This window comes from Apteryx mantelli, chromosome 25, assembly GCF_036417845.1.
Source record: "Apteryx mantelli isolate bAptMan1 chromosome 25, bAptMan1.hap1, whole genome shotgun sequence".
In the NCBI taxonomy this organism is placed as follows: Eukaryota; Metazoa; Chordata; class Aves; order Apterygiformes; family Apterygidae; genus Apteryx; species Apteryx mantelli.
Window position 1 is genome coordinate 9,548,781 of NC_090002.1, and position 15,565 is coordinate 9,564,345.

The 15,565-nt window shown below is 59.2% G+C and overlaps 1 protein-coding gene across 1 annotated transcript; it reads right to left on the minus strand.

The window, feature by feature from the left end:
* Positions 1-4,836: 4,836 nt before the first annotated feature.
* C25H1orf116 (chromosome 25 C1orf116 homolog) lies at positions 4,837-11,891 on the minus strand. The gene is made up of 4 exons (XM_067310675.1): positions 11,714-11,891; positions 9,022-9,166; positions 7,579-7,756; positions 4,837-7,107 (listed from the first exon to the last, which is right to left on the minus strand). The coding sequence occupies exons 2-4, from the start codon at positions 9,133-9,135 to the stop codon at positions 5,906-5,908; spliced, it is 1,494 nt and encodes a 497-aa protein (XP_067166776.1). The 5' UTR covers positions 9,136-9,166; positions 11,714-11,891; the 3' UTR covers positions 4,837-5,905.
* Positions 11,892-15,565: the final 3,674 nt, after the last annotated feature.

Here is a 15,565-nt window from a genome sequence, read left to right on the forward strand (position 1 = left end):
CCAACCCTTTGTACCCCTGGGGTTCGGGGATGTCCCAACCAATGCGTGACGGGGACGGTGGCTCAGGACATTCGTGGGAGGGGTGATGGAAGGGGCGGCTTGGGAGGCTTCGTTCTGGCCCCGTTGGTACTGGTGGTGTCCAAAAGTCCTGGTCTTGTGCACAGGGACACTTTGAAGACCAAGATCATATCTTCTGTGAATCAATCTGTGAAGCACTTTGGAATCGCACTGGGTGAAAGCATATCTCTATTAAACAGGTTTTTTCTTTATCATGATATGATTAGTTATATTGCAGTATTCTGTGCTGCTTTGTACTGAACCTATGCCATAACCAGCTCTCGATATCGATCAGGCTGGGGAGGAATTGATCTGGCCAAAGCCATTTATTACTTCACCGGCAGCAAAGCAGTCGGATCACCTTAATATTGGCAATAAAATGTGATATGCAAAGTTCGTTGCGAAAAACACATGACCACTGGCTCTAGTTTCTCCGTGCCGCAGATGTGGCCGAAATGTGCAGCCTGCAGCCCTCGACCGCACGCTCCCGGCCCGAGGCGGTGGAGCGGTGCCCAAGGGGAACTGCCTGAGGCAGAGGGTGTTTGCGGGCTGCGGGCCGAGCCGCTCGTCGCCTTGGCCTGGGCCTGCAGGAGCCGAAACCCCGGGCGCCGCGAGCTGGGCAGGGAGGGAAGTGCCGTGGGGAGGACCTTGGTTCTGGGAACGCGGCAGAGGATCCGCAGCTTTGGGAAGCGGTCTGGGCACTCAAAGGTTGCTGTTTTAAGTGTTTTATTGCCTCCGGTGAGGCAAAGCTTGGCTGCTTCCGCAGGAGTGTTAATAATTCATTTTAACTGTGGCAGTGGGTTAACTGCTGTATATCCTTGCTTTATCTCCTCGCTTTCCCTACATTATTGGTATGAGCTTCGTGCTGGGAAAGGCGAAGTCTCCCCCGCTCGGAGAGTTTGCAATCAGCACTCGCGGTGCGCCGCCTTTCTGGCTCTCGCTCGCTCCTTGGCAGGGCATCCTGTCCGTCTGCCTGTCCAGCTCCGAGAGCCAGCCGTCTCGGTGCGCACAAGCCGGCCAGGGACCGGGGGGGCTCGGCAGCGCATTGCCGCTGGTGCCGCCGGCGGGGTTTCGCCCCCGCTGCGGAGCTTGGGGGGGGGCCGCAGCCGAGGCGGTGGTGGGGGGTGTCGCCTTCCCCCCCCCCCGGGGGCGGCAGGAGCAGCCGGGAGGCGGCGGCAGGGGAGGCCCCGGGGGGGGGGGGGGCAGCACGTAAAATTGGCGGTGCAAAGACGCGCTGCGGCGGGACGCTGCCCGGGCCCCTCCTGGCTCTCGCCGGCGGCTCCCGCTCGCTCGGCCGCGGAAACGAGCGGCGTTTCAGGGGGGTCCCGAGCGGCGCCGCGCCCCCCCCCCCGACGGCCCCGCGCCCCCCCCGACGGCGCCGCGCCGGCCGCCGCCTCCCTCCGCGGCTGCGCCCGTGTCCCGCAGCTCCGCGGCGCCGGCGCTGCCCTGGGCGGCAGAAGGTGCCGCAGCCCCGGTCGCCTTGTGCCCTGCGCGTCGCGCTGCTTCTCCAGCCGCCTCCGCCGTCCGGGCCGTTTTCATCTCCGTTTTAAGCACGGGGAAAGAGGCCGCTCGCCGCCGGGGCCCCGACCCCAGCGCTGCAGGATTGCGGCTGCAGCCTCTGCCCCGGAGATTTAAGCGTAGCGGTAGCAGGCGCGTTTGTTTTTCTTTATTTTCCTCGCTGAACTGCCGTCGGGGAGACACCGGGCAGCCGCCGGGCGCGCAGCTGTGCCGGAGGGTGGTTTTGCTGTCTTTTATCTGGTCGCGGGCTCCACACCTCTGCGGCTGCAGGGTGGGACCCGGCTCTGGCCCCGCGTTTCCTTCGCTGTTCGAAGGAGCAGGGTTTGTTTGCCCAAGGAAGGGCAGGACGGGCTGGTGACGTGCGGCAGGTATATAACCCGCCGCGCCGAGGAGCGTGGCCTGCATTGGCGCCGGGCAAAAGCCACAGCAGGCTTCGGAGCCTGCGGTGCTCCGGCACCGCGTCAGCCCGGGGCTTCGGCAGCTGCAAAGACTTTTAAAACTTGACCACTGTGTCTCGAGGGAAGTGGGCAGCGGCAGGTCCTCCCGTCCTGGCCAGCATGCAAGCAGCCCCCAGCTGGTCACAGTCGTCTATTTTAAAAGAAACCAAATGCTGGATTTCTTTGTTCTGCAAATGGTAAAATTGTCCTTATAGCGGAGGCAGCAGCGCCGCACTGCCATTGCACCCGCCGTGTCTCTGGCCCTGCACGGGGGAGCAGAGTTTCCCCTAGGGGCTGCTCGCCCCGGTGCCCGGTGGTGCCACCAGCGGGGCCCTCGTGCCGCCCTCGGTCTGTAGCCACCTGGCAAAAAATAGTGAATGCAGCTGCGAGGGAGGGAAGCGCGCGGCTGCAGGAAGGGCCAGCGCTCCCTCAGTGCCGCCGGGCCGGGGTACCCAGGGGACTGCCGCGAGCGCGGGCAGGAAGGGGCAGAATTGCTGGAGAACTGGAGAAACGGGCGATCTCGGGGGGAGGAAGAAGGAGTTTCGATACGCAAATTCCCTGCAGCAAAATGAAGGAAGCAAAACCATAGCTGAGCGCCGAGCCCGGAGGCTGAGCGCGCTTGGAGCTGCGGTTTGGCTCCTGGCGCCGCATGTGTGCGTGCGCGTGGGCACGCTCTTGCGAGCGCCGGCCTCTCCGCGCCGAGGGATCGCGGGCGGCGCTGCGGGGACGGCTCCGGCATCGGCGAGGTATCTGGGGGGAGGCGGATTGCCTTGACGGCGGTGCTGCCGCAGGGCAGCAGCCGGAGCTGCTCCTCGCTCGTCCTTGCTCTGGGCACAAGGTCCCTCCCCGGGCGCCCCAAGCCAACACTTGCAATTTGGGTCATTCCTCTCCCCTCTTCCCTTAAATAAAGCGGTGGCCAAACTGAGGTGGCGCGGCAGCGCTGGAGGCAGCGAGGGCGCTTTCTCGGCTTGCTTTGCAGCGCGGCCGAGGCCCGGTGCAGAGCGGCAGCACGTGCAAGCGGCGGGTTGGGGGGGAAACGCTCGCTGCTCGCCACAGCCTCGCAGCTTCTCCTTTTGCTGGAGAAGAGTTAACTTTCAGGCAAGTAACAGAACTTGTTCTTCCGAGCTACGCTTGTTAAGGAAATTGCCTTCCTTCCTGTAACGAGCACATGCTGACAAGTGAATTTTCCCTGTGATGAGTGTAAAAACCCCGCGCAGCAGCCCCCCGGAAGCACTGCCGGACACTGCGCGGGGTCTCCGAGCCCGATACGCCCTCGTCAGGGCTGCTGTCAGCAGCTCGACACGTCTCCTCTCCCGTCTTAGCTGCTATTAATAAATCGTAGCAGCCCGCACCGGTTCTGCAGTGCCCATAAGAGTTAATGATTAAATTCTAGCCGGAGCAGTGTTCTTGGGAAACGAGGCAGATACGTTATCACTTTGCATAAAACTCCTGTGCAAAGAACAGCAATGACCCGTTCTGCCTCTTAGTGAACTTGAAAGTTAAAGGGCGTTTGAAAACACAGGGCAGCTGAAATACCGCCGAAGTAAAAGCATATTTGCACGCTCTGTCCTGCCCAGGGAGATTCGGCCAGCTCGAGCGCTGAAGCTGCACCCGCTGCCGCGGCACGGTTCCGACAGGGGTCCTGGGGCAGGAACGAGGAGCGCGGAGCCAAGCTGGTTTTGAGAGATCGGGCAAATTTGCATCACCAGCTCGTAAAACAAAGCAAGCCAAAACCGGAGAAAAATAAATGGACTTTTGAACACAGCAGGAGTTTGCAGTAAAGCACTGAATGCACCCAGTGGAGCTTATCTTTGCTATCTGGCTGTGTGCAGGTTGCTGGTTCTCCAGTACCGAACCTCAAGCTAAAGAGAAATCCAGAGTGTCCAGGGTTTGGGGGGGGGGGTAAATTCCAGAATAAATAGCAAGAGAAAAGGTACTGGAGAGAAACGCCCAGTGTGTTTTTGTCAAATCCTGCCCTGGGTGGCCCTGTGCGTGGGCAGGGTGTGCAATGACACCTGGGACATTCCTGATGTTGATCTTAGCAGAACTCGCAAAAGATTTGCCTGAAAACGCCTGCTCGGTGGTGATGCTTTTTGCAGGGCGTGAGATCCAAAGCGCCTGCTCTGCACAGCAGGAGCCGGTCCTGGCTGAAGGGGCTTGGGAGGACACTGGCTTCATGGGAACGTCGCTCCCATACTTTAGTCGACTGCACTTTTTTTGGGTGGGGGGTCTCTAATGACTGCAGATGGCCAGGGCTTTCCTGTTTTGGTCTGGTCGGAGCGAAGCCCCCGTGGAAGTGGGGGCCGCCGGAGGCGCGCGGGCTCGGGGCGGCGCTGGCCCTTGGGGTGACCTGGGCTGAATCACCCACCGCTGCGCCGCCAGCGTTCCCGGGGCGGGCAGTGGCACTGACTCGACACCCTCTCGCCGTGCTCGTCGGACCCGCCGAGAGGCTCGTGGCTTTGCAGTGCGCTGGCGCGGAGCGCGGCGTCGCCCGGCCGGAGCAGGAGCCCTTTGCACGGCAGGCGGCGGGGCGAGACCCCGGTCCCCACCCCGGGGTTCGGCCGGAGCGGCCCGGTGCCTCGCGCCGGCGCCCGGGAGCGTGTCGCTCTCCCGCCTGTGCCCCAGCCCCCCGGCTCTGCCCGTGCCCCCGGGGAGGGAGGAGAAGCCTGGCCCCGCGGTTTGTTAGCGCGAGGCTGCCGAGCACGAGCACTCGCAGCAGCGCTGCCTTTGAAAACCGACTCCTGCAAGGTCAGCTGCCAACGCGACCGCGCGCGACTTTATCTTAATGCTGCGAGCGGCTAATTAACGTTAGCAAATTGCTCAGTGCAATTCCCTCCACGGGTCAGCCCCTCTCTCTAAGGAAACCCGCGCTGCCGGGAGCGAAGGCGCTGGCTCTGTCTGCCGGGGGCTCTTTCTCCGTGTCGGGCACGGGAAGGCAGGGCTGCACGAAGGGTTTCGTGGTGAGCAAAGCAGCGAGGCAGCGCCGGACTCGCGCGGTTGCTGCGGGTCCGCGGGGCGGCGGGATCCCCCCGGAGGCTTGTGCCCACGCGTCCGACGGTGCTGCCGGGTCACCGGTGCTCCCAGGTCGAGGATGTGTTTTGGATTAAAGCTCGTTTGCTTAACCTTACCGGACCTTTGACTGCAACGCAAGGCTCGAGCTGTGCTAGACGGTCATTTTCTCATCATATAAAAGTTTATTACAGAAATAAACCACACCTTCACTGTAAAAAGTGCACAGCAGAAAATTTGACAGCATCAGCCGGGTATTAAACGGACCGGAGGAGAGTTTGGAAGGGAACGGAGCAGTTCGCATCGCCTCGCATTTCCACCTCTCCCCGCTTCGGGCAGCGATTCGGATCCTGCCACGTAACGCGATCCGCCGCTTCTTAGCTGTCGTTTCACAAGGAACACCAAAGTCCGTGTGTCTCGCTTATCTTTAAGTCGGGTTTTGGGGCCGGCTGGGGCGGCGGGAGGCCGGGGGCTGGGGGCAGCGCTGCCGCGAGCCTGCGGCACTGCCGGGCTTCGGGGGTGCGGGCGAACGCACGGCGATTTTGGGGCAAGTAACCAGAAAAACCCGCCGCGGGGTGGCGGGGTGCACGGCGGAGTCCTGCAGAGAGTCGTGGGCTGCAGAGAGGCTTTAGCCGTAGGCGACCGTCTGCAAAGCAAGGCCGGGCCCAGATCCATCGCTTCCCGCTGCGGCCGTCCCCGACGGCGCTGCAGGCCGGGCAGGAGCGGGCGGCCGCCCCGCGCTCCCTCTAACTCGCGCAGGCGTGCGGCGCGCAAAGCGAGACGCGCAGGCGGGGGCGGCTTTATTCGGCACGAAGCTCCGGGCGCCTCCGGCAGCGGCATTAGCCCCCCCGGGATGCTGGGAGCAGGGATCCCGGCGGGAGCGGCTAGTCCTTCAGCAAGCCGAGCTTCCGGAGGGCTTCCCGGCGGTGCTCCTCGGGGGCGCCCCTGGGGGAGATCTTCACGCTGACGCAGGAGGAGCGGGCGGCCCTGGAGGGTCCGGGCAGCGCCTGGGGCCGCCGCGCGCCGCCCTGCTCCGCCAGGCCGGCAAAGTCCTTCCGCGTCCCCAGGGAGGCCGGGCGGGGGCGGCCGCTCCGGAGGAAGCTCGGGGTGATCCTCTCCATGAAGGACATCTTGCCGAGCGAGCCGCTGCTCTTCGCGCCCTGCTCCTTGCCGGCCATGTAGCTGCCGAGCCCCACGCCGGAGCGCTCCAGCGTGTTGGACTTGAAGCCGACGTGCCTGGCGCCCGGAGCCGCCCTCTCCGGAGAGCCGGCGAGTGCCCCGCGCCCCGTGGCCCTGAGCCCGGCCCTGGGCGCCTCTTCGGGTTCGGGCCGAGCAGCGGCTTTGGAGGGGGTGTCGGGCTCCCTCTTATCCCGCGGGAGCCCCAGCTTCTCCAGCGCCTCCCGCCGGGCTCGCTCCCTCTCCTTGGGGTCCCGGTGCCCTGTGTTCGCCCTATCCGTGGCGGCACAGCCAGCGGGCGCCGGAGGCGGCGATTTTGCCCCGTGGCCGGGCTCCGCGCCGAGCGGCACCGGGCTGTTCCTGCTGGTTTTCAGGATAATATTCGGCGGCAGCTTCCTCGGCTTGGGGGCGGTCGGGGGCCCGCGCTTGGCGTCCGAGTCCTCTTCAGACGCCGGTTTCTCCGGCTGACCTCGAGCGGCAGCCGCGCTCTCCCTCTCCATGCCGGTGTCCCGTGCCACCGGCTCCCCGCCGGCGTCCAAGCCCTCGCTGAGCGTCAGCCCCCCGCGTGCCGCCTGCGCGTCCCGGGAAGCTTCGGGCGGTGGGATAGTCATGGAGCCGGGCGGCTTGGCCGGGGCTCTCGCGCTGGCGCGATCCAGCCTTTCCTCCTCGGCCATCTCCCGCGGAGGTCTCTCCGCTGGCGCCGGGTCCCCCGTGGCGCGGGCAGCGGCTTTGCTGTCGGAAGTGCCATTTGCTCTCGGTGCGCTCGCTGCAGCGATATTCCTTGGAAGGCTGTAGTAGCCCGGACTTGGAGCCGCTGCTGGAGCGGAGCTGGAGAAGGCGCTGGCTTTTTGTTCGCTTTTTTGTTGTGTTGCGCGCTGCTGACCTATGCTTTGCTCCCCGTTTTCCAAATCTAGGCAAAGAGAAATCCGTGAAGTCACGCGCCCTTCTCCGTACGGGTACAGCGTGTCTCGCTGTTGACCAAACACCCCGTTTCGTGCCCGGTTAAGCCAGCGCAGCCGTGGCAAAATCCCCGCGCCCAGGGAGCCGAGCCCCCTGCCCCCAGCTACCGTGCTCTCGCTGCTAAGCCAGACGCTTTGCACTGACACGTGCGTGCTGAAGGGGAGCCCGGTTCGGCTGCGTAGGTCTGCGCCGCTCGGAGCACGAGCCCAGGCGCTGCCCTGCGGCTCCGGTTACCCTGCGAGACGGCTGCCGGCAGCCGCTGCCTGCAGGAAGGGCTGGAAAAAGGCATTTGTGCCCCGCGCGCCTCGCTGCCCGCAGACCCCGCTCGCTGGCGGAGAGAGAAAAGCGAAGGGGCTTGAGCTTAGCACGCGAAGGAACCGGGGGCAGCGATCCTTCCCTGCCGCGCCGGGGCCCAGCTTACCCCGGGGACTGGAGTCTCTCTTGGGCCACGTCCCCGGCAGCTTGGCAGGCTCCGCAGAGTCGGTCTCATCCGTAGAGACCCCGCTGTCTGCTTCTGCGTCCAGGGAGCCGATGGTTTCTTCTAAGAACATCAGACACTCTTTCTCTTCCACAGATAAGTAGTCGTAACTGTTATCGCTCTGAAAAAGAGCAAGAAATAGCAGTGAGGACAGGAGACGCAGGCGTCTTGGTATTGGCAGCCCTGGCAATTCAGGGGAGACCTGCGACACAGCCCCTCACCCCGGCACATAGCCGCCGACTGCTCAAGAACCGGTACTTACAGCTATAGCTGTAGTATATGGCTATAGACAGCTGCCTCTAAAAAATCAAACTTAGGGACATTTTTATATTACCCTACGATGAGCATCAGACAACAGGTTATTCTTAACTTGAAAGCTTGGCCTTCACTTTTTAGTTCTTCACTTTGAAATATGAGCAGACTAATGACATCGATGGTCTATGGGTATAGCCATCCGTACTGAGCAGCTATGCTGGACTACAGAAGCTTGTCTAAACATCCCAAATACTGCAGCTTTGTCTGTGGGCGGTGGTCCCTCTCCTGGCTCTTTGAGATACCCCCGGTTTTAAAGGAGTACAGCAAGGAAAGGATGGAGTGTGCATCAGATCAACGAGCATGGGGGAGAAATTGTCGCGGGTGTTGTTGTTTTGCAGAGAGACGTCTATCTGGATCTTGTACGGTGCAATATTGCAGCCAGTTTGTCCATCCCTCATAATGTTCATAGGGGTTTGTTTCCGGTTTGCGATACATCAAATAGAAAACCTGTTCAGGACTGAGCGTTGCACTAGCAGATACCAATTACGCTCCAGGTCAGACAGGATGTAATTAGTCCGTCAATCTTGAAATCAGTGTTCGGAGACAAACAAGTTTTAATGGGCAGATAGTGAAAAAATATGCACCTACACCCATGGCCCAAATTAATCTCTGCCTTAGCAACTAAATTAATCTCTTGTCAGCCAGGGAGGAGTGTGGCTCAATGTCCTTTTCGGGTGAAGCCACCCTTGCCGGAGCCAGTCTGACCCAGTTATCCAGCGAGCCGGATCCCTCGCAGGGGAACTGCAGCTCCTCCTGCCCCGTGCCCGGACTATCTGCTCCCGCGTCTTAAGACAGCTCGGGGCAGCCGGGCTCCCGCAGCGCGGGAGCGTTTCCCCAAGGAGACCTCGCTGCTTCCTCGCCCACAGACGCGGGGCAGAACCGCGAGCCCGCCGGCCCTTGGGGACAGCGACCGCACGGCGTTCAGCGCGGCGCAGCCTCACGCGGGCTCCCCGGGCCGCTGCCCCAGCGCCTGCCCAGCGCGCTTTTCGGCGGACGAGCGCTGCTGCCCTAGCAGCCTTCCTCAAAAGCTCCGTCCCCCGCCGGGGCCGGGCGCGAGCGAGGGTTACTTACGCGCTCGGAGCGATTCGAGGTCGTGCTGGCCATGCTGTCGCAGCTGCCAGAATTGCAGCTAGCCATGCCCAGCCACAGTCCCTTTTTAGGCACATCGCCGGCTGCTGCGGCCATAGCTTCCAGCGCCCAGTGTGGAAGATCCCAGCTGAAGCAGAAGAAAGGAGAGGCGTTAAGCTGAGAGCCGCCCCCGGAGGCCAGGCAGGCGGCCGGCGGGAGGGCTGCAAAGCTGCGAGGCTCGAACGAGCTGCTTCCTTGGCTGCTCTTTCGGAGGAGGACAAGGGGTCAGCTGGGGCTTTTTTGTTTTAAGCATCCTTTGGACTGAAGTTTTTTCCCCCAAAGAATTAGGAAGAGAGCGCGCTCTAGACCGTCTGCCTGCAGACGTCTCGTCGGGGTGGTTTCCTAATCGCCTCCCAGGTTGGATAAGGTGGTTACCGAGTTAGGGAAGACGGTACAAGCCCCCGCGGGGACGTGCCCGCTGCCCCGACACGGCCTGCAGCCTCCACCTGCCCGGCTCAGCGAGGTCCCACGGGCTCGGTCCCGGCGTTGGCTCGCGGGGCCTCGGCTCGACCGCGGCCGCTGCTGCTGATCACACGGCTTAAGCGCGCTAAAGCTTCCGAACACCAGCTGGTCGTTAGCTTTTAAACAACATCAGGATTTCCAACGGTGGGAGTTTCCTAGAGGCGGATCCGTGGAAACCTCGGAGCACTTGAGCATCGGGAAAACGCTCGCAAGGCAGTTTGCGCCGCCACCGCCGCCGCGGGGTAAAGGTCTAGCAGCCCGCAAAAGGCACAATTACCTACAGATGTAGCATATTAACCCCCCCAAAATTTACCGACCCCGCCAGTCGTGTGTGCTCTCCGTGCACAGCGCTCATCCTTCGGGAGAGGCGAACACCTAAGAAGACGGGAGAGCGAAGGCAGCGCGGGAGCAGGCGGCGGCGCCTGGCGGGCAGAGGACACGGGAGCTCTGTGTGCTGCAACCCAACCACGGCGCCCAGTGACACCGCGGTGCCTTTTTCTTTTTTTGGTAGCAGGATCAGGGAACTAGATCTAGCGATAAGTGAACAAAACTGGTGGCTCGGTAAGGGGGGGGGCAGACCCTGAAAGGACGCCTTTGTAAGCGGGACAGGCCACGAAAATCAGATTTCAGCACCCGCTCCTCGAAGGAGCCCGGCCCTCCGCTCGTAAGGAGTTTAACATTTCAGGCTCAGTTTTGCGTTATTTATTTTCTACTTAAATCACATTTGAGCAAGCGGCATTCCTGAAACAGCAATGCTCTCGGGTCTTTGAATTCAGGTAACTTTGCGGCCGGAGTTTTTACGAGGCGAAAGGGCGAAACCTGAGCCCGGGGAGCTGAGGCTGCTGCAAGCCGGAGCGCTGTGCTGCGTGCCCGCGTATCCGCCGTGCGAAACGGGAAGCTGCCTCCAAGCAGCAGCAGCAGCAGCAGCAGCAGCAGCAGCAGCAGCCGCCCCACAGCTGCTCCATCGAGACCCACAGGATTGCTGCAACCTTCCTCGCCGCTCCCCTCCCTTCCGCCCGGACCGGCGAGAGCGGAGCAGCCGCGGGGAAGCGAAAGCCTCGCCGGGGCTCGACGCTCGCCCCTGCCAGCCCGGGGGGAACGGGACGCGCTCGCCTGCCGCGAGGCCCCGGCTGCTCCTTCGAACGCTGCCCGCCGAGGCGCAAAGCGGCTGCCAAGAATTTGCGGTGATATAACACCGTCGTCCCGCTCCCGCCCTGCCGGAACAAGCCCGAGGGGAGAAGAGATCCTGCAAACCCGGACGCGCACACGAGGCAAAGTTCATTACAAAACTAGGCAAAAAAAGGAAAGGGGATAGACAGAAACGAAAACATAGTCTCCCGTGCACCAGTTTCCTATTATTTGACAAGATTATGCTTCTAACACATTCGTCCCACCCAAGAAAGGGAAAGGGGAAATCAGTGCTGAAAAATCCTTGTTTTGAGGGTTCAGAAGGGTTTTACGATTCCTTCGTTTCATTTGCAAAATAACGCGACGGTTAAGCCGCAAACTAAAAACATGACTAAGCATTTTAATTGAAAGACGTAATACTCGAAAAGCTGCGTCTCAGTGGTACGTGTTCCCCCCCCCCCCCCCCAAATTAACGTTAGTTGCTCTGTGTCAAGAGGATACTCTTTTTAAGCGTAGCATTAATACAAGTATTTTACCAGAGCTGTTCTAGCAACGTTAAAGAAATTCGGCATTTTTTCTGTCGAAGGCGGTGCCGTTGCAACCCCTCAGCCCTGCAGGTGCGTGCAAAGGGCTCTACCGAGAAAACGGCCCCGGAGAAAAACACGGTTCGCTCGCGGGCGAAGGCACCGCGCTTCGGCTCTGCAGCTGCCGGGGACGGATCCCACCTCCGGGGGAAAGGCGGCGGCGACAGCGGATAAGTAGTTCCTCCTACTTCAGCACAGAACTCGATTCTGCAGGTAAGTTCCCTGCGCTAATTTTGCTGTAGAAACCTGCGTTTCCGTCCGAACCCCGTTCCTCCCTCCGCCGCTTCCCGGCCGCCTAGGAGCAACGCTTCCACGGCACTGTCTCGTCCCGGGGCAAAACCCCGCCGTCGCCTCCGGAGAGGCTGCGCCCCGTCTCCGCAGCGCACGGACGGGGAGAAAAAGACAAGAAGGAATAGATGTATATATATATATATATATAGAGAGAGAGAGAGTTATTTTACCCAGTCGCCCGTCGTTCTGCGGCGGCCGAACCCCCGTGCCGGCCGTGCCTCTCGCAGCGCCGCCCTGCTCCGCCGGTTACACATTAACTCGGCGGCCGGGAGATAAGCGCCGGGCGCCGGGGAGCGAGCCGCCCCTCTCCGCGCCCCCGCGCCGCTCCGTGCCCCCAGCCGCCGCCGCCGCCGCCGCGCAGCCCCCCGGTGTCGGCAGCCGCCGGGGCGCACCGGGGCCGGGCAGAGCCCAACGCGCCCAGACGCCGCGGGGCGGCCGGCTCCCGGCCGGCACCACCCATCGCGCTCACTTCCTGGCTCCGGCTGGGGTCCGCTCCACCCGTTTCGCCGGAGACTCCGTCGCCGGCATCCTGTTCTCCTGCATAGCTGGGTGCTGACGCCCCGAGCGGCCCGGCTCGCCGCCCGGCCCTTCGCCCTTCGCCGGCTGCCTGTGCGCCGCGCTGCCGAAGGCCTCGCTCCCGACGCGTTTATCCGCCCGCGCGGATCGCTGCAATCCGGCCCTGCCGCCCCGCGCAGCATCCGCTCACCCGGGGCCGCGCGTCCCGCCGCTGCCGCCCGTCTCCGGTGCCGCGGGCCGTGGCCGCACTCGCAGCAGGGACGCGGGCGTCCGGGAGCGGAGGCACGATGGGTCGGTGCTTCCCGAGGGCGAAGGGACCCCCGTTTGCCCGGATAATCTGCGAGCTTTCACTGTTTCAAAACACACGTTTCTCTCAGCTGATTCAAAAAGTGAGACTGCACCACGGCTTCCCACGGCCTGGGTTTTGCTTGTCTACTAATAAATGCATAATAAATAAATAACAAAAACATCGCTCGTGGCTAAAAGGGGCGGTCGTGACCCCAGTATACATTTCTGACTGCTTGCTATGAAACGACCTGTCGCAGCACAGAAATGGGGCTTTCCTGTTTCGAAGCCCTTCGTGGGCCCTTTTCCTTTCCTTGCTCCCTTGCGCCCGGCTCAGGACGCCTTTGTCGAGTCGCGCTTGACTCTGAGCCTGCTGAAAAGAGGGAGGGAATCAAAAAATCGATATGTTTACTTACCAGGAGTGCAAACACAGTGTGAATGCACAGCCGCTCTGTGCCACGTGTCCTGCGCAAGTCAAAGGCGCCGATAGCACAAGGGCTTTAATCTGTATAATAAAATGCCTAGAGCTTGTGGCCTGAAAGTCTCTGAATCAAGAAATGTGATCAAGAAAATGTCACAGTCTATTAAGATAAGCCTTGAGCTGCTGAGGAAACCAGTTTGAGGGAATTAGATGCCCAGAAAGAACCCGTTTTTTTTTTTTTTTAACCACAGTCGCTTTCCTCCAACTAATAAAAATAGTACAACCTAAAATAATGCATGATTTCATATATACGGTGTGAAGCATATTCGAGCAGTCAAACGCTGCAGAGAAAACTCTCCGCGATGCCATGCGAGGACTTTGGCACGTGAGCAGACACGTTGTGCCTCACCCTGTTCCTAAACAACAGAGCCGGAGTGATTCAGCGCTGGCACTGCGGGAAGGCATCGGTTCGGCCGCCCGCGTACGGTATCTCTCAGGGTTTGGGTTTTTCCTCTTTCTGTTTGGCTGTGCAGAACTGCCGGACACTTCCTTCAGGCCAGATTGTATATACAGCCCCATGTCTATGCTGACAAATTAATTATGAAAAAAACTAGGCAATTAATACCTAGTATTACACAGTAGTTTACAGAAATAATTAAATCTTACTATGGCTGTGAACTAGGCAAGTTACCCTCTTTCTTACCCCCATCTTGCAGCAAAGAGGTGGAGAAACGAGAGGTCCGTTTCCCTAGTTTGGTCGGTGTTAATCACACACAGGAACTAGGAGTGAACTCTTAAAGTATAATGCAAGTCCCCGACAACTTCCTCTGGGCTTTAACTAAAAATAGTAGTCAAGGGCACTGCAGTCCTGGACAACATGATATTGCTAATTCCTCTATTGCATCCTTTCATTACAGAAAACTTGTTGGTGCTCGGATTCAGAGGAGCAGAAAAGCAGTATTAACTTCAGCAGGTTTGAAGTAATTTTATTCTGCCCAGTCCAGCGCAGAGGAAAAACTAATGACAGTTTTAAGACTGGAGGCACAGCTTCATTTAAAATGCAGGCAGGCATTTAATTTGTATGATAAAGAGTTGCAATTTTCAAAAAAGCAAGTTGGGCTCTTTTAAGGTCAGCACAGCTATTGTAGGTTAAGAAAAAAAAAGTTTGCCCTGATTTTCACTAGGTTGATAGTACAGGTTACAGAAAAAAATCACTCCCCTCTTTCCACCGATGAAGACACAGTCAAAGAGAAGTTCATCAGTATGAAATTTGGGAAGAAAAAGCATGTCTTGATCTACAACTAATATAATAATCCAACTTCTCACATTTCTCTAATGCAAAATGGTCAGGCTAGAAACACGTAGTCGTTTCTTATCCTGATACTCAAGGGGTCAAACGAATAAACCAGCAGGACCTTTTAGCTCCCCTTAGGAGAGCTGCCCGGCGCGGAGGGGTTCGCCGGCGCCCACCCGCGGGACCCGGAGCCGCCCTCTGGCGTCCAAAAAATGAGAGTTTCACCGCTGGCCTGCGAGAGGGATTTGCCCAACCCAGACGCTTTCGTCAAAGATGTGTGGAAGCCTGATTTCATAAAAGCTCTGTTTTACATGGATTTCTGTATATAAGGCAGTTAGCGGGGAAATTCTGCAAACACTCAGACGTTCTCTTCCTTCGTGCCTGTCCCCTCGCTCCCGCTTCCTCGATCCTACAGGCGAGTTAAATGGATAGCTTTGCTTAGGGAAGCACGTTCGTAAAAGTTAATGCTGTATTCTGGTGTTGCAAACGCCGTTTCGCAATGACTGCGTTGGCTTATGTCAGATCACGGTTGTAGCACTGTTACACCCTCACATAGGTCTCTAGAAAAATTGGGATCAGTAAACAAGGGACACCATGTTCCTAAAAGGCCCTGGTGCTGCCCTGAACGCGCACACAGAAAGATACAGGTTTCGGATACGGATACCGCGTGGTGTGATGAGATGTTCCTTTTCTCTGTCCTCTCCCTACTGTTCACCTACGCGCATCCGGACCTTAGACATTAAGTTTCCCTTTCCTCTATTAAATGTCACACGTGCTTGTCAAGTTGATAAGAAAAATCTACAAAGTTTAGTATCGCAAACTACATGCGACTTTTGCTTACAAATAAAAATGCAGGAAATATGAAAGACAAATTCCCCCTCAGCTCTGACCATGTGGGACCCTTCATGTGCTTTTTTGCGTACCAGGCTGTGCTAATACTTTTCTGTCTCCTGATGTTTATGCTGTTAGATCCCATCTCCCTTGAAGTCCATGACAAAAATCCATTTCCAAGTCCATTTTCCGAGGGACTCTTTTTTGCTTTATCAACCAGAGGATTTTTTTGTTTTTTGTTTTTTTGAAAACAATATAAAGAATTAAACAATTATTAAAGGTATGGAAAAGTTACTGCTTTTAGACTTAAAGTGGCGAGGGAGCAGACAGCTGCCTGAGCAAGCTGCGCTCTGTAGCTGGGAAAGGTGTCCGGGATTTCCTCCAGCTCCCGGAACGCAGCCGGCAGCAACAGCCGACGGATGCAGCAGTTTGTGCAGCACTTTCTGGTCTCCTCCTTGATCTTCTGGGGACCTTGTTGGAGCTTGTGGGGGATTTCTGGGGACCCTCTGAGGGACTAGACAGGTAAGGAGAGGTGGGTCAGGATCCTCCACTGCTCCTGGGAAGCTCTAACATGGTCCAGCTGCTGCTGCTGAGCTCTGGAAGTTGCTCCATCGGAGCTGTTCCAGCTGAGCCCCGTTAGGGAGGGTCAAGCCCTCCTTTAGCCAGTGTCAGGAG